Below are 24,978 nucleotides of genomic sequence, written 5' to 3'. Positions count from 1 at the left end.
GTGCGGGCCGGACCCCTCCAAAAGGGGAGGTGTCATAACACGCCCCACACTAACCTCCCAGCCAACCCCACCTCAACGAGCGCATACACACACGCAAACACACACACTCTGCCCTGCTGACAGGAGCACAAGGGGGCAGCTGCTACAGATGTCTCATAGAGAGAGGGGGAGGGGAACTGAGGAGACATCAATGGAGAGTCTCTCTCTAGTATGGAGTTCTCAGTGGGGCTCATTGTGTTCTCTAAAGACCAAGACGAGGGAATAGGCCACGTTAATATAGTAAGCCTATGGTCTCTCATACTTTGTTGCAGGGTGTTGCTCATTTTGACTGCTGGACTGTTTTATGCAAAATTACTTTCTTGTTCTGGTACACACTTACAGCAGAACGTCCCTAGATTTACACAGGTTGATATTAACTACGAAGAATAAGTAGAGTTTTTTTTCCCACTTTACTCTGGTCTTTCTTATTCAAAACGTTAATGGGACAAACCACATTTAAAACAATGACAATCTTAAATTCACCTCAGCAGAAAGTGGGAATGATTGTCACACGTTGTTTATTTGTAACGCCCAGTTTAACTCAGGGACTGGTAGCAATGCACCATGGAGAGCCGATGATGTATATGCATGCTCTCATTTCAGCCAACACCTTGTGCTCCCATGACAAAAGGTGATTTCACTGTATAGCACACTTTGAACAAGAGTGAAGTGAAATCACCTGCTGGCGCCTTGACATTAAAGCTTCTATCTGTATGTTTTCTGCGGTAAATGGGTCCTTTTCCCTGGTTTAATGTCACCTTGAAAACACCTCTGACCTTGATTGAGGTCAGGGGTATTTTCAAGGTGTCATTCAGTCTTTTGTTGATATTTTCTTCACTTCAGTACAATAGAAGGATTTGCTGAGAGTCAGTGCTTTTGAATTCTCGAGGAGTGCTGTGAGCTGAGGTTTTGCTACTATCTGTTTCCCTATCATTTGTGATGCAGTCCCATGTACGGTGGTGGTGGTGTGAAAGGCCATCTTTTGAGTCACATGAGGGGAGAGAGAGAGAGAGAGAGAGAGAGAGAGAGAGGGAAAGAGAGAGAGAGAGAGAAAAAAGAAAATCAGTAAAAACTCCTCCTTGAATGAGAAGCAGCTGAGTGTAACAGCCAACCATGCACGCAAGTCATCTAACATGAAATCAAATTACATTGAACTAAAACTGCCCCGGCATGGCAACTTTGCAGCCGGGTTAGCCTGCTGTGGCCCAACACCACGATACATGACACTGTGGCTGTTGTTCGGCTCGTCTACCAGAAGACAAGGGAGAGCTCCACTCTGTCTCAACCCTCCTAATGAAGAGATGCATTATGATGTGATTTCATTTGGGCCTGCAGAAAAGCTGCTGTGGATAACAGAGCAGGCTGAGTAGCGTGGTTCATTTGTGTAGTGACATGTGACTTGTGTTTTCGTGAGTCATAAGGATCTCCTGCCTAATGGAAGGCAGTGTGTGCTCATGTGACGGTGACACAATGCAGGATGAACTGTATAGTATTCACCAGAGCTCAGCTTGGCTACTGTTTGGCACTGCTAATAGGGGCCCATGAGTGCCTTTTTATCTTGTTAATTTTTCTCATAGTGATACTAAACAAACCACAATTTCTGTTCATTTCACTGAAGGCTTTTTGCCCATAGTGGTGACTGTGTAATCTTTTTAAAACTCCGACAAAGCCCGTGGCTTTCAACTGTGTGTAAGTCTGCAAAGCGGGAAGCACTACATATGTGCATTTGTAGATCTGAATGCATGCATACGTGTGTGTGCGCCATGTCTTTGAGTACTGCATCATGATCCTCCCTATGGTCACGGTGGTGTTTTTGCTGGCTCATCCCTGCCTCTCCACATGCCTGTTTAACAACACAGAGCTCCTCCTTACTGGCTTCCTGTCCAAACCAGTTTATCTGTAAACAAGTGTGTTTTTTTCCTCTCCGCCCCATTGTCCACACTACACCAGAATGCATAGACAATGGGCGCCCTCTCTCTCCCAGTGTGCATTTGTACGACAAAGTACAAAACATTATGTTTTTACTACCACACACAACAATGCAAAGAAATTATATGCTTCTTAATGAGTGTTGAAATGTATAGATAAGTTTTAAAATGCCATTAGCATGCATGGAAAAACATAAACGACATGTTAAGTAGTGTAATCAGTTATAAAAAGACGAATAAAAATTTGATCTAAGTTAAAGTTGTATTCAAAAGACAGGCCTCTATTCACTTAAGCACGCCCTGAGACTAATAGCAGGCTGCAGCTAATTATTTTTCCAATGCATGTTACTGGAGCCAACTACTGACATAGCAGGTGAATGTTATGTATTCTTATTATGTGTGCGTTGGGATGAAATGGCTGTCTCTGTTTATCTTGCCCGAGGTACACTATGCTACAGTAGATATGATAACAGCAGGGTTATTGTGGTAGAGCCCAACCCGTCACTACACTACAGCAGCGCGTGTACTCGTGGTGTTGCCGAGCTAATCCTAAATTGAGAAGAACTGGTTATGCCATATAATTTACATGTGGAATTTGTTTCTTTTAAGCTTGATATCCAAGTGCCTTTGAGAGATCAGTCACAAGTTTCAAAAATAAGGCAAATGAAAGGGAAACTTCATTAAAACTGGAGAGGACAAAATGATAAGAAAGCAACGCCTTCATTGGAAGAGTAGAAAATAAACAGACAGTATGATTGAGACGAGCATGGAGGGAGGACACAACTGCAGACTGAGCCTCTATAGTTTAGCAGCCACTTTACCTCACTGACTCAAAGTTAAGTCTTTTATTGCTTTCTTTTCCCTTCATGATTTGGTTTGCATCTCCGTGGCTTTAAGAGTAATCTCGCCGATTCCTTTACTACTTGACCTAACAACATGAAAATACCAGATGTTATTCTCCTGTCATCTGTGGCTACAATTATGTGTTTTATTTGGCTTCTTTACCTTCTAATAGTTTTTGATAGACCTGTCTCTCTAATACAAGAACTGCTGTGCTGACTGCAGATCAGGACCCATTCTGTAAACAAGGAACACATTATGAAAAGATGTTCATGGCGTGCATGATGGTAAGGAAGGTATTGCAACCTATGCAGCCTTCTTATACGCCCATAAGACAATACTTATCCTAAAATATCCTTATTTTTACATATATATATATATATATATACACACACATATGAAATGCGGAAACAAAGCCTTATAAATGTCTGTGGGCTATTTGTAAAATGGAAATAGTGTGTTTTCATGGCCACAGCTCAAAAGGTGTTTTTATTATTCTCTGACAAAAAACATGTAAAAGGCCTTTAGCTGCATTCATAAAGCCAATAGGATGCTGTGGTTCTCCACATCCTTTACTTCAGTAAAAGTAGTAGTACAACAATGTGATAATAGGTGACCAGTGTCACTTTTTTGGAACTGTAAATAACTCACAGACATCTAAAACATGACAAGAAGCCTCAAATAGACACTGATGTTTTTGTAAAAGGTCACAGGCAAAAATGTTTGGCAACCACTGGTCTACTTTTTAGCAACATATTGTATTTTATAACAGTATAAAATGTTATTTCTGATGTAATATTTGAAAAGTAACCAGTAACGTTAGCTGTCAAGTACCTCAGCATTGTACTGGAGCACTTGAGTAAATGTACTGTGATAGGACGTCCCTGATCAGGAATAATCAGTGAGTTAGAGTGCAAAAGCAGACAGATGACATATTTTAATCCTGGTTTTCTGAGTGACGAACAGTGTGTTTTAACCACAGCTTCCCTCAGTCACTGCTGTTTAACTGTAGATCACCACGGCGTGAGTGTTTCTCAAGTGCAGTCTGCGTCTGTCAATAAAAGTCATTTACACACACCAGTGGCACTAAACCTGATGATTATAAAGTCAAGGCATCTAATGCAGCTACACAAATTCTAAAATGTAAACAATATTACATTTTTGCCCATGAATATAATGCGTCTACTGCATCTAATAATGCCAGTAGTGCTGGCTTTAGTGCACTTTTGACTCCTCTCAACCTACTGATGCATAAGATAAGATATTTACAATATCTACAACGTTACAGCAGCAGTGGGCCACAAAAATAGAGTGTTCAGCACAATACAAACAATAAATAACAAACAAGTGGGCAGTGATATAAACAGGATGACATATAAATGCAAACAATATTACATTTTTGCCCATGAATATAACGTGTCTACTGTATCTAATAATGCCAATAGTGCTGGCTTTAGTGCACTTTTGACTCCTCTCAACCTACTGATGCATAAGATAAGATATTTACAAGATATTTACAGTGGGCCACAAAAATAGAGCGTTCGGCACAACACAAACACAATAAATAACAAAAAAACAAGTGATATAAACAGGATGACATATAAAAAGAAGAAGTACAGTTTAGACCTCTGTGGTGCATTTGGCTGCATGGTGTTGAATAATAGTGCATGGGCGTTACTAAGGATTCACTCCATATCAAGAAGGCTGGCTTGCACAAGTTTGAACGCACAGGTTTTTGGCTGCTGTGGAAGTCGCTGTAGCACCTAAAGGGTTAATCTCTCCTCTCTCTCTCTCTCTCTCTCTCTCTCTCTCTCTCTCTGTGTGTGTGTGTGTGTTGAACGCTGCGTGGGCTGCGAGATCATTCGAGAGTGCATTTTCGGCGACCAATCAGCTGCGCGGAGCTCAGCCCGCTCCCAGCCAATAGGAGGAATGGGAGGCTCTATCGAATTTGAATGAGGAGTGTATCTTTCGGCGCCATTTTCGAGTGAGCAGCGATCGCCTCGGCAGCTGCGGGGAGAGGATGCTGCGAATGTGGAAAGCTGCCGCTGAGACGGAGGAGAAGCCAAGTCCGCTAAATTAAACTGCGCTTTTTTTTTAAGAGGAGCTGGAGATTGCGTGTTTTTTTCCAGCGGAGACGCAGGTAAAACCGCAAGGTGTTTTTGTTTTGTTTTTTTTTAAAAAAAAAAATAAAAATCGGTTTCACTCGGACGTTACGAGCGGACTTGAAGGAGAGGAAGACGTTGGGGAAAGAGGGGAGAGCAGCGACCATGGCGGGGGAGACGTTAGCCATTTGGCCAGCTTTGCCAGCTTCTACTACTCATACCAGCTAGCCTGCTAGCTTAGCATGCTAGCTCATATTGAGGGATTTCTGACTTTGCTGTGCTGTAACGGTAAGGAGGAGGAGGAGGAGGAAAAAAATGCGCTCTCACAGCGGTCCGTTTTATCCAAGAGGAGAGAGAGAGGGATATATTTGGAGGAGGAGGGAGTACAAAAAAAAAAAAAAAAAAAGGAGGAATAGATGGGACGTTATTTCCTATGGAGGAGACACTTAAGTTAATGGTTATAAATCAAAGTTTAACTATAATGGAGTGGGTTTTTTTTTTTTTTTCCTCGTATTGGAGGCTAGTTTTGAGCGGGAGGTGCAAAAGCAGCCAGGCTCGAGCAGAGCAGAGGAGAGGCTCAGTCGGCAGTGTCAACAAATGCACACGGCACCTCCACTGGCTTAGGAGGGAAAAAATCAATACGAAAGACCGGGACATACACGGTGCCTTTTGTGGTTAATTTTACCAAGCTTGTTAACTGAGGCTGACTTCTTGTCCGAGCTGCTGAATCGCATGTGTTGCTGCATATAATTTAAAAAAAAAAAAAAAAAGAATTGTTAGACAGAAAACAGCTGGTAAGTTTGTCATTATGTGCATGTTTGATCTTCCACGCAGTTATGATAATTGATAATAATGGCAGTTTTATTTTCCTGTCTGTGTCATGAAGTGGCTGCAAACGTGTGTCTGCAGGCTCTTGCGTTACCGTGACTCCGATGGCCAGTATGGAGTAATTAACTTATCCAACATTGGGTGTTTGCTTCAGATTTGTTTCTGTTAATAGGTTTGAACATCTCACATTAACGCTGGATGATCACTGTGGCTCTCAGCCAAGTGACAACAATCATAGGTCGCAACTTCTTATGGTTCAACTTTAATAGCTCTGTCTAATGTTGGACGACTGCCTGTCACAACCACTAACGATGCGATGAAGTTGAATTAATCTTAGTTATGAAAAATAAGAATTATATTGTTATTAACGCTGCTGATCGTGACCCGTTTTAATGTGAGGGTTTTTTTTTTTTTGGTTAATCGTAGATTCATCAAGGATTTCCAGACATTGCCTTCTGCCCTTTTTTTTTTTTTTTTTTTTTTGCCTTTTTTTGCCATTACTAGCCTCGCTCCACTTTCTGTGTGCCCTGGACTCTGATTAAATTCAAGTACATTGGAGGGAAAAAAAAAAACCTCTGCTTGGTTTAATCGGTTTAGTAAAGAGTGACAAAACGGACCTAGTCATTAATTCCTGGAGAGGTTGTATTTGTGGTATTTTATGCTGCCTTATGCTTCCCATAATGAACATGACTACTTAACTAATAAAGCATAAGAGGGGAAAAGAGAGGCTCCATATAATTGTGCGTGTAAACCCGCCCCTTCTACTTCCTTCTAAGTAGAGATCGGTTTAATGTGTTACATAATGTCAGGCCTTCCTATCTTTTCCAGTCTTTCATTTATTCAGACAAATAGGTGCTCATATTGTCAAGGATCATGTGTAAATTGCTGAAAAATCCTGTTTTAGATTAACTGCGTTGAAAAAGTGAGGCAGACTGAAGGCACCTCTGTCCTTTTTTCCCCTGCATGTCTTTTTTTTCCTCCCCCTTGTCCCGTCACAAATGACAGTGTGCTTACTAATAGCATTTTTCCAGGATTTTTATTTTGTCATGCATATTCTGCAGCAGTAAGGTTAAGAGTTGTGCCTCCACTTGAAGTAGATATGCAGGACCTGAGTCTGTCCATACATTGCACCCTTTCTAGTATAATAATTGTTGTCTAACAGATATTTTCATGATGAAATGGCCTCCCTCACATAGTAATATTTTGTTTTATGTGTTTTTTAGGGCATTTAGTTGGTGGGAAATTGGCTAACGTGATATGAGGGGAAAGACTTTTCAGAACCACATTGCACAGCAAAGAGGTGGAGGTGGAGGAAATTACTGTACTACAAGATCAGATGTGTCTGACTGACAAGAAAACTAATTTGTGGGTGTATGAAACGCAGTGAGTAGTATGATAACTTGAAAATGTGACAGGCATGTGATTATCTGGTTTAAGAATAAATTAATTTATTGATAGCTAATGTGCAGTACACCACATGGTGTATTTAAAATGGATGGGCAGATCGTATTTACATAAGTTTCTATTTTACTGTATGTGTGTGGCTAATTTAACTATCATGCTCCAATATGATGTACACACCCCATGTTAAAAAAAACCCCAACTGTTTATTGATATTCGGACTATTAAAAAGACCTGTGTCTTGATAAATTGATCTATTGTGTAAAAAAAAAAAAATATTTGGTCACTACACCCAAGGTGGGACATGCTATTAAGTACTGTTTTTCATACTATCATACAGACTGAGTGTAAAAGTAGTGTGTGGAAAATATAATTTTTCGCAGTTTAGTATCTAATTGTTTTTATTGGATGGATTTACAACATTTTGGATATACTACTCTGACTGACTGCGTGTATGTGTACAAAGTGAAGTACATCAACCTGCTTATTTCATGCTAAAGGTTGAAATGGTCCATTTACTGGTCCATCATCATGTGATTTCAGCCAGATAGCTGTTAGTAGTTTAAAAGATAGGAAGTCAAATTGCTTTAATACCATTTAATGGATAAAAATATCACTGCATGCTTGGCTATGGAAGTGTAGATATAAAAAAAAAAAAAAAAGTCTCATTGAAAATGTTTCAGTTCACAGTGTTTGGCTATTTGTTAAAATGGAAAAAGTCTGAAACTCACATGTTAAAGGCGGCACTGAATATTTCAGTTGAGGCAGCATTAGTGATTTTTAAAATCCAATTTCATCCAATTTAGTTGATGGAAGCAGTCTTTTTTTAAATCAGTTTTACAATATCAGCTTCAAAGTGTGTGCTTACTGCTGATATTTTAGTTTCATAAAAACTACAGATTTGAATGTGTTCACATCTAACCTCTAGAAGGGAGGCGGTGACACTGTCAAAGAGAGATTTTATGATCAGGAATCTTAGTCATATATGAACTTTTACACCGTGCTGACACAGTTTTATAATGTGTGTCCAGACTGTTCGTATGGTTGTAAATATTTAGCTCACATTATTTTGAGGAGGGATTACAGTAGTGCTGACACTGTCCCTGTGTGCAAACGTCAAATTAGCACTGGTGAGTTTTAAGTTTTTATTCCTGTTGTGCTTACAGTTAATCTCCTTTAAATGCTACAGGTCTATGTGTCCCGTCCGTACTCTGGTATTTGCCTTTTCACTCTCTTTGTAGAGCACCGTTGTGCTGTTTCAGACTGTTAGCATGACATTTTGTGACTCATCATTCTGTCTTCTCAGACCCCTCAGGCAAAATGGGCTCCCACCCCCATTTCCTGGTGAAACTGTGCCTCTCTTCTTGTACTTGCTCACATGTGTTGTAGCCAGGCTGCAGAGAACACCCCCACCTTTCTCTTCCTTCTTTCTGCACCACTCAGCACAAACTTTATAGTATTCAAATTTGCAGTGATGGGGACAGGTTTTCACGGGTCTCGTTGGTTAATTTCCAGAAGCTGGCCTTGGTTTCACTTCTGTGCCCCAGCAGCATTAAATAGAAGCTGTCAAACTGTTTGTATGTGAATCAGTCATTCCTCTTGCAAACATAGTTTAAGTTCTGGAAAAGTCGAAATATTGGCCAATCTAGGTAAACCTTCTGTTTAAGCGTGATCCCCTGCGAAAATGAGACTCTGTGTGTTTTGCATGATGTATCCATAAAGTTGTGGCTGATAACACTAGTGGCAGCAGTGCAGTGTGAGGGTGCCAGCTCCTTGCATGCTTCTTACAAGCATATGTTTTGCATTGGCTTTGATTTTTGCATACAGTAGGTGCTGCATCATTGTAGTGCACAGGGCTTTACACCTGTTAAACTAAAATGGTGAAAATGTTAAAAATTAAAAGGAGTTTATAGAGGTGGAGTCAACATTTTTAAAATAATTGACAGTTATGTGTTTAGCTGCTGTTATGGTTTGTGTGCACTTAAGCACATTTTCAGCAAAGCCGGTAAGTTGAAAAAGTTGGATTTTGGCCTGCTTAAGTAAGATCATCTGTTGTGAACACTGGTGTTTTTAGGTGCACAATTAACAGCTTTAAAAATGTTAGTACATTTTCAAAAGGTCAAACATTGCTCTCACAAAGTCAGATCTTTTGAGCTTCTGCAAAGAAGGAGTCTGCAAAAAGTTGCAGGCTCCCTTTTCACTGTTGTTTTTGTGTAGAGACAGAAGTACTTAAGGAGTTGGACATGTTACAGTGTTGGTGAATTCTCTGCTTGATAATTACATTTTAGGTAGTAATATAATAACCTGCAACAGCACTGGCAGTAAGATCTGACATAGCAAGAGTATGCCTCTGACTACACACACATGGTGTTTTTTTGATTCTGCTGCACCAGCCTTTTTTTTCACCTGAGGGTGCTAGATTAGCCCACAGCATTAACTTGTAAGCAGTTAGTTTGAAAAGATTTATACTGGTCCTTGAATAGTGGCGGTTGGTTTGTGTATGACCGTTTTTATTTATTTATTTTGTATTATTATTTTTTCTATTTTAGCAGCCCAAACTTGGTAAGTAGGTAACACCTCGCCCACATCCCCCAGTCAGGCAGTGTGCTTGGTTGCAGAGAGACCAGATATCTTCATACAGTTTGAAACAAACTGACCAAATGAGACATTGTTGGTCAAACAACAAATTTTCAAGAGTAAGACCAGCATAATTTTTGGAATGACTGCAGTGACCAATGTGGCTCTGGTGGTGTGTAATTTTAACTGGATAAACAATTGTAAATAGGAAAGTTTAGCTTGGCAAACAATGTGGTGAAAGAGATTATTAGTGCCATTTATTTCCATTAAAAAATATTTTTTTATATTTGAGCCCCAACATGCGCAAGAGCCATGGATACAATCTGATTTATTTTTTAATTTTATTTATTTAAATTTTGTGTCAGCATGTAAACTTAGTCAACAGTCTAACAACAAAAAGGAAAGCCTCATTATTTGAGTAGGCAGGATTTTTGGTTGTGGTGTGTGTTTAACACACACTTTTTTACACTGTGAACTAGGCTCATGTTAGTATCTGAATTCAACCAAGGCATTTGAGTTGGAAAATGTACAGAAAAACCAGTATCTTCTGTGTGTTTGTGTAATTGGTGTATGGGTGTGCCATTCAGTTCTCACACTCTTGCTTTGCTTCCTCTTTTGTCCCCCTTGCTTATGTGTGCATACATACAAACACTTACTAGGATCCTAATTTCAGCCTTACTGGTTGCTCTGTAAGTGGTGAGTCACTGTAGTTGAAAGAAGTTGTGGCAGTCATGTTAAAGGTTATGGTAATTATTAAAACTTTGGCCATGTGTGTGTTTTTTTTTCCTGTAGTTTCGTGCTGCTGGTCAAGTGTAAATCAAGTCCACAGATCGCACTTTTGAAATTGCAGTGTACTGCTTTGTCTGCATCCTGTTTGTTGTTGCTCTGTCTTTTCATGGCAGAAAGAGGAAGCTTGAAATGGTCCAAATGATGTAGTTAATAGCTGAATCAGAAATGAACTTGTAGAGGAATGCACTGTAAGGGTTTGCTTGTACAGTAGTGGCAGGTACAGCAGTCGTGTGTGTTTTAGATGAAATATTTCACCGGACACATTGTGGACACACTGGTGTGTTTAGGTGGAAGACAATACTGTTGGTTACAGGGGAACCATTTAATATGGACCACACTTTCATAGGAAGTGGATAAAATGTCTGTTGCTTGTCAGAACCTTTGAGGGCATGTACTGTCCTGCTGGAACAGTACAATTAATCATGTTACCCAGTACTTTACATGGTAGAGGATTGTTGTGCTTCACCAAACCAGGTTTAGACATGTTTATATAATACTCTCTGTTAATTATTCACTAAAATTAAAACTTTATTTCCAATCCGGTGTTTCAAATAATAGTATTCATTGTTGTTATATATATATAGTGTACCTGAGGTGTGAGGAGGCCGCCTGTCACGCTCACACCTGACAGTAAATGGAGGGGGTGGTGTACACCTGACTCAGGGGTCACTCTCACATGACTGCTAGTTTTTCCTACGAAATAGGTTTATCCTCTTGTCGATCCCAGGTATGTGTTGTCACATGTTTCTGGAGTTTTCAGTAATTTGTTTGACAAGACTTGGCTGTACTTCCAGGGAATCCCAGTCACTCCTGCCTGTGCTGTGCAGGACAAGTTTTGTTGGGTGAGCAAATGTAACAGGTTTTTCTAGGATTAACACATTACAGTACTGGTGTTTAGCATGGAACCAAACAGATCTTTATAGGTAGCATCCATAGTCTGCAGTAACAATAAAACTATTCACCACCTCTTGGGTTGCTTTAAGACTCACACACCCTGTCAAAGTATTTTTGGCAAAAAGGTGATATTTGTTTTTTCCTGTTATTGATATGTCACCACAATTGGTTGCTTTGTTATTGTGGATGAATAGTCGTATTTGCTTTTACTACTGTAGAGATCTCATGCTGTGTACACACTGCCCCAGTAGCTCATGAAACATTTTATCACATCTTATAAAGTTGTGGCACAGTGAACATAGTGTATTTGTACTGTGTGTATTGTCCTGCCAAACACAACACAACAATGATTTGGCGAGCCTATTACCTGGTGTTTATCTGGCTTAAATTTTTCAAGTGATGGATTTGTAATTGTTGTAGAGATATGTTGCTTGCATGCCAAAGTGAAAATAATCAGAGTACCTACTCCTTCATTCATCGCATTCTGGATTGCTAGTAAATATATTCTGAAACTAATATTAATCAGTAATATTTAAAAAATGTAGTGTGTCTGAAGATATTTAACTTTGAGCAGTGTCTGTCCATGTCCCAGTGGCAAGAGAGAGAGAGCCTTATGAACACAATGAGAGTCATATTTGCACAGATGCTTTCATGTGGGTAACTGTGATTGCCATTCACCGTGTTTTTTTTTTTTGTAATTTTTTTTTTCCATTGCCTACGATGTCACTGCTGATCTCCCTTTAGTCTGTGCTTAGGCGGTGTAAGAGACCAGAAGAGGCAGGCCCAGACCACTTTCTGGGGAGGTGATGGGCTGTCATGTCCACATCCCCGCGCCCGGTGGGGTGCAGGAGGTTACTTGACCTTCAACCTCGGGGTCAGGTGACTCTTTGAGGCCATTGTACTGGGAGCAAATGTCGCAGGAATGGGTTAAAAAGGCTGAGCAGCGAAGGTGACATGTCTGGGCATGCTTCCTTAAAGGAGAGGGAGAAAAATGGGGAGAGGTTAGAGTCATTGATGTGAACAATTCCACCTGGACTTGTTAAGAAATGATAAGCTTAAAAGGAAAATACACAGCTTACCTGGTTAGATTCTTTGTGCATTTTTACTTAATTATAAGGATGGCCGAGATAAAAATAGTCTGACTTCTACTTCAGTTTAATTCATATGATACAGTCTCGGCTTTAATTAGCTACAACCGGCATGTACACAAGACATAGAGGGTAAGGAAATGATTGTGAATCTTACAAATGTGAATCTAAATGAGTGTGTTTTACGTGTTTTCCTTTATTTCATCACATTGTGGCTCATACTTGGTGAAGTGTCAGAAGGAGGGGAGGTATCAGCTGTTTTCAACAGGAACATCAGCCTTTGCTGTGATCTGTAAGTGTAGCTTGCTATTGTTTTATTCCTCATTAATCATTTGATCTTTTCTTGTTATTTATCAATTCGTTCCTCAAATGTTAGAATTGACAAACACCACTTCCCAGAGCACACTCATGTCTTGTTTTGTCTGACCAGCCAAAACAGGTGATTGAATTTACATAGATGTTAAACCTAGAAATGCTGCACATCCTCACATGTGAGGAGCTGAAACAGTAAATGTGTGGTATTTTATGTCATGCACTAATTGATTTGGATTTTTGAAATGGCTGTTTAATTTTTTTTGTTGCTCCCATAATTTTATTCGACACTGCTTCCAATAGTTGTCATTATAGGGTTAGGGGTAGGAGATGTGGACACTATTAGCCCTGGACTTACACAGGGAGGTTTTGTCATGTCTCACAGCTCTGTTATGTACACCCCTGATGAGAAGCTGTAAATTAACCACAGTATGACTGGTGATGTCTGATGTATCAAATGTCTGAGTATAATTAGACTTTAAACTCTAAACTAAATGTTCCCTCATAAAGTCCCCTGCACCAATTTAACAGCACTGGTGATCAAGCAACATTTTTAGTATTTGTCATTCAGAAGGTGCAACATTTTGTGCAAAAGACATATTTTAGAGGTGCTTGAAATAATTGTAAAAATGGTACTGAAAGTAAAACGATATGGATTTTTATTTATTTATTTTTTTGAGGAAGTGCCTCATTTGGAAGTTACCATGTTTCACCATGCTATGGTTGTGGGAGACATGGCATCATACATGCCTTTTTTTTTTTTTTTTTAAATGTGCCAGGGGGGAAAAAAACAGTCGAGCACTGCACTCAGTGGTCCTTACTGTCTTCCCACCCTCCTGCCACCGTCAGGTGTGTCTGACTGTGGACACCACTGCTGCACCTGCGTCCACCTTTGCTGACCTAACAGATTTCAGCTGTAGTCATTAATGTCCATCGATGAGAATTACATGTATTATTCCCAAAGAAAGAAAAGTCAAATCCTGAAGAAAAAAGAAAAAAATGTCACTGCTTGCACATGCTATTAATTACCATAAGCAAATCTTATCAATGACAATGACAAAGCCTTTAGTAGACAGTAGAGCAGGTATCACGTAATAAGGTAATAAGTATATATATGATATTTAACTGCCTGCTATTTTTCTAAAACACACCACAGGGTTTAGATTGACTTCTGCTCTTCAGTCTGCAGTAGCTTGATATGTACACTCTATCACAGCAAACAATTTGTGGCTCATTTTTTGGTCAGTTATGTTATTGCATGGTGTTGTAATGTATTTTAGAGCCGGGGCCATTTGAAAACTGCCTTTTGGTAACCAAATTCACATCCTTTCCTACCGTTCACCTTCTGGGATTAATAGTGTGACAGTATAACTAATGGAAGCAATATGTTCAAGCAGCTGACGCTCAAATGCTGAGACATCTTGTTTTGCTTTTTTAACTATCCCATTACCACATGACAAAGGTGTAACCTGGCCAGATAAATAAAAAGCTACAAATTGTTAGCTGTTACCTCACTCAAGCAAATGAATGAAATGGCTTTTTGAAATTTGTCTTCTTTTCTGAGCTGCACTGATGTGGGTGTGGGTGTGTTTGTGTGAAAGAGAGAGAAGGACTTCTCGGTGCCTTTTTGGGGGGAAAGTATGTTTGAGATGTTATTAGGTTCCAGGCTATCAGGCCCATTTCAGACCAAGGTCATAATTACAGGTCCATTGAGACCTCTAGTGGCAACACAGTCATTGGACCCAATCTCCTACAGGATTGTTATCAGGATAAAGTTTGTTTAGCACCTTTTCTGCACAAACAAGGTTTTGTTAAAGGAGATTTTGTTTAAAGTTTCACAATTGTTGATATTTACCAGGACAATCTAAAACATTTTGCTCGAAAAGTTGACTCAGCGTTATAACTTTAAGAGCTTCTTTTCAAGGTATCGTATTGACTCCTACAATTGGCTCATTCTGTCTTTTAAACTGTTTTCCTATACATGTAAGGTCGGCTATTGATTTGCAGACTTGGTATTTGGTGTCTCTCCAATAACGTGGCACTCTTGCTTCATTAAAAGGGTTAAAGTGCAGTTTAAAAAAAAAAAAAAAAAAAAAAGGCTTGTTTGTCTGCACAGTGAAACTTTTTTTTTGAGGAAGTCAGCCTTTTTTCTTCTTCATCTTAAGATTGTGCTTCATATTTTTTTTCCAGGTTCAGTACAGGGGCTTTTGTTGGGTACACACTTGCAGTGAACAATGCAGCAGTGATGAGATCCTGCACTCTCCTTCTGACAAGCAGCAGACAAAAGCTGTAGCTCAGACAAAAATGCTCACTTTACACTTGGGTATCTATGGACCACCTGTCAACGGCGCCAATGTATGTCAGTGGGCATGAAAATGCCATAGTATCTTGACTGATGGGGTGAAATTTGATAGTTATTCTGTTTTTCTCCCCGTCAGCCCTGCCCCCCCTGTTTGGATGTCACAAATATATGGACTTTGGCTGCTTGGTTCCAATTAAGGGAAATCCTGATGTTACAGCATACAGTGATATTTCAGGCAACAATGAGCTTCTAGTGTTGTGGCAACAGTTTGGGGAAGACCCTGTCGTGTTGTAACATGACAGCGCCCTGTGCATTGAGCAAGTTCCATGAAGATAGTATTTTATTTTATTTTTTTGTCTGAGTTTGATGCAGAAGGAACTACTTTTTTTTGCCCCACATTAATGCGTAACCTCATATTGTTGCTAAATTAGCACAAATCAGCAAAATCCAAATGTATTGGAAAACTCTTAAGGTGCAGGCTGTTGGAGCAGCATAAACTTTTGGAAATGAGATGAGTGTCACATTCTGGCATCCACATGTCTGGTCATATTTCTACATTTGTTACCTAACACCTATTTTGACAGGCTGACAGAACAACATTAAACTGCATTGTCTTCTTTTGTGTGTGTGTGTTTCAGGTGGCGAACCTCCCTGCCTGCTTCAAGAGGGGACTTAAATCTGCACAGGGTGCCGATGATCATCTGAACGCCTTTAGGTAGACCAACGATAGGTAATAAGTTTGTGCCCGTCTGTGAGCATGTGGTTCGGACTAGAGGCCCGGACGAAGAGCGCAAATAGCCCAGAAGATAACAAGAGTGTGAAGCAGAGCGACGATGACTGCAGCTCTGGCGATGCTGTAGCAGCACGGAATGGTTTGTGGGTTACCCTGAGATGCAGGCCATACCGTGCTGCAGCAGTAAAGCCAGAATACACAACACAGCCGTCGCCGTGCAGTTCTTCAACCTGTTGCCCTCGTTCACTGTTAATGGAAGTTGACTTGTTTACCATCACTCTTGCATGTAGTCCCATAATCCATATAATCCCACATAGGGACTTGTTTTTCTGCTGATTAAAAAAAAAAAAAAAAAAAGTTGGTTGGGTGTGCCTCTCACATTTGCTGGTCGCCTTACTGTAGCAGCACGTAAATATTGGAGTTAAGACTCTAGCTGAAGCCTCCAGTATTGATCGTGCTGCTGAAGCAAAGCTGACCACTCACAGTCAGCAGAGCCCACCAGTGCTGCCCTGACCGCCCTGCTGGTGCCGGACACCGAGACGCCCTCAGGTACATCGTTTTCACACAGACTTGGAGAAAACCTCCAACGCCACCTCGTTCTAATGCTCAAAACGTGTGTACACCACCTTTTTTTACATTTCACTGTCATGTCTGCACGCTTGGAGAAATAAAATTTTGAACTGCATTTGGTCTGTAATGTGTTTTGAACATGACATGCAGAACCTGCTGTCAAACACTAACTGTTCACATACTAGTCTGTTCCTGCTCCTGACACTGAAACACCTTTACATGGGTTTGAATAGCACCGCCCTCCACTGAGAAGAACTCGTGCACACGATGGCCTGCATGGCCTCGCTGCAGCGCTGCTGGGATGTCCGGCCTGTTCAGCATGAGCTGTTACAGGCAGATTTACGGCGGATTAAAATTATTACAATCATTATACTGTGGGCTGTACACCACAAATCATCCTGAAATATCAAAACCCATTCAGTAATAAAAGTCGAGCTATTTATTTCTTTGTAAAATATTTAATATTTCTGCTGGGCTCTAGACCGGATGGTCTTTATTATCCATTTGCTGTGTATTATCTTTTATGGCTGCTTTATGCCTACAAACCTATGATGATTTAATGTGACGGTCACTGAAGTAACCCCGCACCGCTGTAACGACTGATGCGGTGTCCTATCACATGGCTGAAAACCTCCATTTTAAGTGCTGTCGGATGTGAATGCGGGCATCTCTGCTGCACCAGGACATCCGATGGAGATAATCCCAAATCAGACTTGCCCAATGAAAATGACTAAATTCGTGCCTTTGGTAAATCTAGTGGCTTTCACACAATTTCAGACCACAGGCTTCAAGTTGAAGTTACACGTTTAAATAAAAAAAAACCAAAGTGAAGAAACTGGCTGATTGGCACTTGTTTGGAAGCTCGCAGGGGGCACACCCTGAAAATACATAAATAAACGAGGGGCATATTTATTTTTTTCCCTTTATTTTTTCCTCTATTGATCCCAGTTTGCACGGTGCCCACAGGTTTTATTTCTCTGATAACATCAGGCCCAGTGATGCTTTGCCAAACGCATTTTGCGGCAGTCTTCCATCTGGCCTTGTAGGCCTTTTTTACTGATCATTCTGAATTCTCATATTTGTTTTAGCAACTATAATTATAAATTATCTGGAATTAGGGCGTTTGGCGAAGATGAAATTTATCCAAAATCATATTCGATAGAAAACTGTCAAATTTGCGCACATTTTAGTTTTATTTTTCTCCTAAGGTTTACACCTAAAATACATTTTACAACATTCAAGCTTAGAACGTTTTGTTCTCATTTAAAAGACGATAAGATTGAATATAACAATTATATTCTAACGCCATGGCTGCGAGACGGACCCTTTCGGTGCGTGTGTGTGTGTGTGTGTGTGTGTGAATATTAACCACGTCAAAGTATTTCACTATTATTTAATTTCATTATTATTTATTTTGGAATTTACTTTAACATTTGTGGCCTTCCTGAGAGCAGTAATTTAAATTTTAAGTGTCTCACATTTTTGCATGTTTAGAGGAACAAGTGGTCTTGATGCACGGCCTAAAATTCTACATTTTGTCTTTTATCTGCAAAGCTTCATATATATATATTTTTTTTGCTATTATGACTTGTTACGTGCACATTTACCCGTTTTCACACCGGCCCTGCCTCTGTCAGTCCTATTACCTGAATTACTGTAACATAACACATGCGCTTTGTTTGCGCTTTGCAGCCACATCTCCCCTAAAACGTCCAAATGGACCATAGTGTGACGTGAATATTATAATAAGAGGAAATAACGTGGAAAATGTGCTTCAGGCGCAGTAATAATAAAAACGATTTTTCACTTAAATCACCATCAGGCACTCGGACCCACGGTGCTGGACCTGATCCAGGCGTGTGATGAGTTACTAAACAAGCTGCTGACCTACTATATGTGGACATTTAGTCATTGTGATGAATTGACTGGAAGGTGACTTGGAAGTTTATTTTAATTAACCCTCACCAGAGGCCCACTTTGGATACACAGAGTCTGACTGTGCCACCTGGCTTTAAGCTCATTTTTCAGAAAACTCTTCCTCACACACACTTATTCACAAAAGTGTTGTCTTAATTTGGATTGAGATAACGGTTTTTTCGTGCTATATTTAAATTTCCTTGCCGTGACAATTTAAATATTAATGTAGAGTGATACATTTATTTTCATCCTCTATTTGCCTGGCAACAGGAGGCTATATATATATGTGCCTGCGTGCCATGACGTACATCCTGAATTATGGTCAGTGCTGACATCACGGATTCACTTTGTGGTCTGATTTTAGGATTTATTTTATTTTATTTCTATTTCTATTTCTCCCAAAACGCATCTCCCCTCAGGAGCATAAATAAAAATGATAAATGATCAATGCACTGTTAACTTTTTGCCCCTTTGCTCTGACCTATTTTAATAAAGACCACTGTTGGCGTTTAGCCATTTCACCGAGTTACCCTGAATTTAAAAGGATTTTTAAGCCTCCACTTGCTCTCACAGTTGGATTTTTTAATTCTAGGGTCAGTTTTTCTATAAATTCAGATGCATATCAGAAAATAGGCCTAGACTGTACTTTTACCAGCCTGGTGTTTGACTTTACAGACCGGACAAGTCATGCAACTCATGAGTCACATGAACCTCTGCAAAAAAAGAAGAAGAAGAAAAAAAAAAAAAGGGAAATCTTGGTTAGAAATAAAGTGGCTGCCATGCACGCGTGACAATCATGTACCCTCGCTTAAAATGTAATTATCATTGATAGGAGGAGGGAGGGGGGCACAGCTCTGAGTTTTTCAGGTTTGATGAAAGCATCAGAAACACAGGGCAGTGTTCTGCTGTTTTTCCCCCCTCTTCTTTGCACTGTGTCTGCAGCATGGTGAATATTTCACACGGACCCTGTTATGCAACGTTTGTAACCTTGAAGAGGTTGCAGCAGCAGCAGCAGCAGCAGCAGCAGCAGCAGCAGCATCACTGTGGCGCGGACGCTGTGCGAGGAAGAGGCCAGAGATTACACTGCGTGTTTCTCTCATCACTCACTCACTTAGGTCCTAGGTGGCTGATTTGGCCTGTCGCACTAAATAAAAACAAACATGGGAGTTACTCAGATCTCTCTTTTTTTATTTAATCATGATCATCTTGCCAGCTATAAATATGTAAATGTAAAAAAAAAAAAAAAAAAGGAAGAAGAGAGAAAACAGATTGCACATCTGTGGAAAGAACTGTGGGTTAGTGTCTATCTGATGTAAACGCAGGCTGCAGCCTCTGGATTAAGGGGTTGATTCTGTTGGACTCTGTGGCTTCACTGAGGCTGCAGCATGAGTGGGGAAAAAGGCAAACAATTTGGCAATCAATTGGTTTCATGTATTCGGGTGCGTATCTAGTTTAACGCACCTCGCGTGTCGCTCGGATAACACTTTGCATCTGTGAGTGCGCGGCACAGACGCCACAGGCTAGTCATTAAAACTGCCGATAAAATTGACAGTGGAGTCGATTAAGTTCACGATACACTCCTGACCCGCACCCATTAAACTTGTGCACATGTCAGTCATTTCCCGCAGGTACGCACCAGTGTGGGTAAGGTGCGAGGAAACGGCACTGAGAAATGGTTCAATCTGAGACGGCGCGTAGGCTGCGAGGTTGAGCGGCTGCAGCAGGAGCACTGTTGGCACGAACAAACTCATAAATAAGGTGATCCGTCTGGGAGCTGCCATCCCTGAGCCCCCCACTCGGTAGGAGCCACTCTCGTGTGGGACTGCGATCTTGTCCACTTCTCTGAGCCTCAGTGAATCCCACTTTTTGACATCGAAATTACGCACAAGGGGACCCACGTCCGTGTCTTTCAAAGACGGCTTTGGGGTCTCCTTAAGGACCCCCAGCTTCTCCCGAAACTCCTGCATCTGCTGCAGAAAGCACAGGGGGTCTGAGACGCTCCTGAAGGACTCCGCGATGCTGAGCGCCCGCCTGTGCTCCTCCATCGCTGCGCTCAGCTTGGTGATCTCCGGGTCGTACGCTTGCAGCACCACCAGCTTCAGCGTCTCGAAATCGGACAGAATCTCGTTCTTTTTGCATTCAAGGGCGCCGATGAGTTTGTCGAAATAGTCTGTTACCTTTTCTGCGTCCTTGTTCACCGACTGGAGCGCCTTTTTCTTACTGGCTTGTAGTGTATCCAGGCAGGACAGGATGTCTGCGCTCTGCCAGCTCTCCACCCCGTGAAGCAGCTCCTCAAACGCCTCCTTCTCTCGTTCAAATGCCTCCTCCAGGGAGCAGAATTTATGCCCTCTGTGGTCATCTGTTGTCGCGCAAAACCCACAAATGAGTTTTAAGTCCGTGGCGCAAAATATGTTAAGAGGCTGGCCGCAGTGCTGTTTACAAACAGACATCTTGGGCATAACCCTTATTTTGCTGTACTTCTCCACTATTCCGCGTAGTGAATAGTTGATCTGCAGGCTGTTGGCGCCGTTGTGAGGGGTCTCTTTGCGGCATGTGGGGCATTTGAAAGGTGTTCTGAAAGCCGGACCTCGGTTCCCCTCCAAGAGTCCCTCCAAGCATTTCTTGCAAAAGCTGTGCGAGCACAACAAAACCCGCGGGTCCTCGAAGAGACCGCAGCAGATCGGGCACGTAAGTTCATCTTCGAGCTGCTCCATGGTGTCCTGCAAACACATCACCCAGGCGTCAAATCGGTGCGTTAAGTGTTTAAGTGAAGAAACCCCAATAAGTCAGCGCTTCATAACACAGGCTACACATAATACGCACCAACACTCAGCCTCAGAAGGCAGTACAGGCAATACATTAAACAGAAAAATGCTGTAGCATCGCAAAGGATACAGGTTTTGCAGTCATGTTCCAGCTGTGTCTGGAGTATTTCCATCCTGAAAGTGAAACTGACTTGCCTCGCCGTGCCCGCGTAAAATGTTGGCATGAGCTCTGCCAAAAAGCTCCGGTTGGCCATCTAACGTTAAGTAACATCTGCTCTTTGATGGAGGTTGTTGTTTTTTGTTTTTTTTCTGCAACCCAGCTGGCGTTTTCAGAAAGTTAAAACCGCGCTGCAAAGCCAGGCTGCACATTTAAGTCTAAATCGTTAATAACTTTGCACACGCAGACAGTAACAGTGAACGATTTTCTCCTGGTTTTATGTTACAGAGAAGCAGCAGTGCGGTCAGCAGAGTTGAGCCCTAAATTACCGCCGTCTAACCAATCCAATGCGACAAATCACCGACAAGCAGGGTTCGCGTTTGCGTTGCTCCTGTTGGCAAGGTACTGAAGTAGGGCTGTGACAGATTTTGCAAGCGCATAGTAACATGCAACTACTGGACCAAAAGAATCACTCACCAGCTGCTGAGACGCACAGTGCAACGCAATCATGGCGCTTGTTGCTGTGCAGACTTCGCCCTTTCCGGGTAAAGAGTTAACCATTTCAGTGGCGCACGGGAAATTTTAAACGCGCCAATTCGCCCGTATTTACACACAGGTAAATTAGGGCGGATGCTAAAACGCCACAAGCACGAAAGCTTCCGCGATTTTGAGCTTTTTGGTGGCTTGATGTTGAGGACTGAGGTGTTTACGTTTTTGTCCCGGTGGGTAACTTGCAGGGGATCCCTGCCGGTCCGATGGGGGGAGGGGCTGTTGCTATGCAAAACATTACAGCGTGAAAAACTGTCAACGAGGTTTTAGTCTTAGCTTGGCATCACGGGATCTTGCACTGCCCCAGTTGAAGTCGCTGGTGTGGGTACCTTTCAGTATGTGCACCTGTAAACTGTTAACACGACGAGAGGCGCAAGTGAAGGCGCCAGCTGACATAAACAAGTAAACTTGGCATGGAGGAGACAAGCAGCACAATATCCCAGCACCACCACCACCACCACCACCAAGCAGAGACTGGGAGAAATAAACATCACGCATCTGCAACACTGTCATGTTTCTTTACGTGTCAGCCAGCTGAAATCAACCTCAGTAGTGAATGGGTCCCACCGATGCAGCATTCCACCACTATGCATTTAATATATTTACTAAAACTTACTTTTCTTTCACATGTGGTTATGTAACATCGATATCCAATAGTTACTTAGTCACGTGTAAAAAATTTGACCTTGATTTTCTTCCCTTGTTTCCATGCCATCAGGAGCAACTGCCTATCTTAGCGGCTGTGATTGGATACAGAGGGGGCTTATGCAGCTCCGGCCTCTGCCGCGGGGCGTCGCTGTTGGGGTCTGACGTCTTTACGCCAGACGCTCTTTGGTCTGACGTTGTCTCAGTTTGTTTCCGGGTGTGTAGCCAGCAGCACAGGGGCGACAATGGCTGCGATGTTTACGTGTTGTCTAGGCTGCTGCGGAGATGGCGGATCGGGGCATATCCCCCTCAAAGAGATGCCCACCGTTCAGCTAGACACTCACCACATGGGTAAGTTAGTTTGTGTGTGATTTTCACGGCTGGTGTTCAGGCATGTGATGTCTGTGTTTGGGGCTTTGCGACTTCCGCTGTTAGCTAACTAGCTAACCGATAGCTGCTCGTAACCTATTGTATTAAATGTGTTTTTGCTAGCATAAAGGGGTTGCTCTTGCCTGCCAGACCACCCCCTTTATTTACTTCTTATTAGGCTATTAATTTATGAAATACAACATGACCTAACGTTGACTCCAACAGCTCCTGCTACCAAACTCAACACAGGGTTATAACAGCCATCAAAGATCCCCTTATCAGACCTACACGAACTTTGATTTTAATGATAATTTGTGTCAGACACATCTCAGTTACCTGGAAAATCCAGGAAGCAGATTATTTCCTCTCCCTCGTTGTAAAATCCAAAGGGTCCTGGAGTATATTCCTGCTCATTCAGTCCACGTCTTAGACTGAGATTTGAGGTGAGAGCTGAGAAACTTCACTGCTGCAGCAGATGAGTTTGCATCATGTGTGCATCATGTGTGCACCCTAAAGGTCAAACATCCAAGTGAAGTAACAATTTGAGAGTTGAGGTGGGATTTAAGATTTGATTTACTTGAGTTGTACTTAATTTATCTTACTTCTTGAAGAGGTGTCATCAGAGCAATGCAACTTAAGCCTGAACTTGTTATTGTGAGTGTTTACTGTCAGTATTCAAATACAGCAGCTGGTTTACAGGCTTTTGAACATAAAGTTTTAATACTTCTCTCTAACAAGTGACCTGCCTTTCCACTCTATAAGAATAAGTGAGAATTTAAATCTACCAGCAGCAGTTCACTTAGTGTTGAAATTATTAGTCAAGTAATCAATCCATAAAACAAAATAATCTCAAACAGTGTTTGTAGTCTTTTAATCATTCCAGCTTGTCAGTTGTTACCATGTTGCTGCTTTTATATGACTTGTGTGACTGCAAATATATTATCTTTGGATTGTTGGTTAAACAAAACAAGCCCTTTGAAGTTAATTTATGACAGTAATGGGTATTCTTTGCTATTTCCTCACATTTTATTGAATAACCCAATGATTAATCAACATCAGTACTGTAATTGTCATTAATCAACAATGACAATATTTGCTTATTGTTTTTTTGTATGAATCGTGTGTCTTTACAACAACAGTGTATTCTTGCCTTTTGTTTTGCAGGCACAGATGTTGTCATTGTAAAAAGCGGCAGGAGGATATGTGGCACTGGAGGCTGTCTGGCCAACGCTCCGCTGCACCAGAACAAAAGTTATTTTGAGTTTAAGATCCAGTCCACTGGTAAGCACTTGGCTTCAACCTCCTGCCTTCTATTCTTGCCATTTTCTGGTGCATTCCTAGTGGGAGTTATTGATACAGACACGCTGCGGTTTTTAGTAGCTACTCCGTCTTGTGACTGCATGCTCGCTGGTGATATTCCCTTCACTTACAAAGACACTTTTTGAAAGCACAAGACATTTGTTTTCTTACATCTATGACCTTAAGAAAAAGCTACCCTTGTGCAGCTCCTCACTGGACTATTTTTACCAGCATTCAATTAGGAATATTCTATGCATATGAATCTTGCCTACAAAGTTTTCGTACAGCTCGCCGTTGTCAAAAATACAAAAGCTTGACAAGCTTTTATATTTGAGCTGAAAATCGTGTTTTGAAATCGCCATTGTTGTGCTCTGTCTTTAGGTGTGTGGGGAATAGGTGTGGCCACACAGAAAGTGAATCTTAATCAAGTGCCTTTGGGCAGAGACACAAACAGCCTTGTCCTGAGGCATGATGGGTCTGTGTACCACAATAATGAAGAGAAGAATCGTCTACCAGCAAACAGCCTTCCTCAGGAGGGCGACATTGTGGTGAGTGTCAAATATATTCTCCTTGATCCTGAATTTAAGTTTGATGATCTAACTTTTGAATGTTTTAAGTGTTGCCGCACAGAGCTGAAAATGAAGAACTCTTTTTTTTTCAGAATCTGCATTTTGCCAAATAAGTGGTGAGCGTAAACTGTCATAGACAAGAAAGTTATGGAAGAACTGGCATCATATGAGCAAGACAGTCGTTTTCTGTTCCAATAGAAGTGTTGTCCGACATGGGTGTTCAGAGGATTCTTGTAAAGGGAGATCTATTTTTTTTTTTTAAATCATTTTATCAATCAATATTTATTTACGTAGTGCCAATTCAT

The 24,978-nt window shown here is 41.3% G+C and overlaps 2 protein-coding genes across 5 annotated transcripts in view; one reads left to right on the top strand and one right to left on the bottom strand.

Moving 5' to 3' along the window:
• spryd7b (SPRY domain containing 7b) overlaps window positions 1-24,978 on the top strand; it is a 34,581-nt gene that overhangs the window by 4,593 nt on the left and 5,010 nt on the right. Inside the window, exons 2-4 of the mRNA XM_070838233.1 lie at window positions 22,510-22,787; window positions 23,970-24,086; window positions 24,486-24,652. Of these exons, the coding sequence (XP_070694334.1) occupies window positions 22,682-22,787; window positions 23,970-24,086; window positions 24,486-24,652 (390 nt within the window). The 5' untranslated portion in view covers window positions 22,510-22,681. The remainder of the gene's footprint in view (window positions 1-22,509; window positions 22,788-23,969; window positions 24,087-24,485; window positions 24,653-24,978) is intronic.
• Window positions 19,497-23,222, bottom strand: trim13 (tripartite motif containing 13). Of its 4 annotated transcripts, none has more exons than XM_070838231.1 (2): window positions 23,142-23,222; window positions 19,497-21,040 (listed from the first exon to the last, which is right to left on the bottom strand). In XM_070838231.1, exon 2 carries the CDS (start codon window positions 21,032-21,034, stop codon window positions 19,841-19,843), a length of 1,194 nt encoding a protein of 397 aa, XP_070694332.1. In that variant the 5' UTR covers window positions 21,035-21,040; window positions 23,142-23,222; the 3' UTR covers window positions 19,497-19,840. The 4 variants fall into 4 exon arrangements, with proteins under 4 accessions (XP_070694332.1, XP_070694331.1, XP_070694329.1 ...); XM_070838230.1 differs by lacking the exon at window positions 23,142-23,222 and adding an exon at window positions 22,408-22,503; XM_070838228.1 differs by lacking the exon at window positions 23,142-23,222 and adding an exon at window positions 21,720-21,753.

Source organism: Pempheris klunzingeri, chromosome 10, assembly GCF_042242105.1.
Source record: "Pempheris klunzingeri isolate RE-2024b chromosome 10, fPemKlu1.hap1, whole genome shotgun sequence".
Classification (NCBI taxonomy): Eukaryota; Metazoa; Chordata; class Actinopteri; order Acropomatiformes; family Pempheridae; genus Pempheris; species Pempheris klunzingeri.
Note: the sequence above shows the minus strand (reverse complement) of the source record. Positions and strands in the feature narration are given on the sequence as shown.

Excerpts from the sequence above, each read along its gene's own strand:
- trim13 (XM_070838228.1), bottom strand. The coding sequence starts at position 21,752 with ATGATTGCGTTGCACTGTGCGTCTCAGCAGCTG. Across the intron at positions 21,041-21,719 it reads ACTGTGCGTCTCAGCAGCTG|GACACCATGGAGCAGCTCGA; the intron begins GTGAGTGATTCT and ends ATGTGTTTGCAG.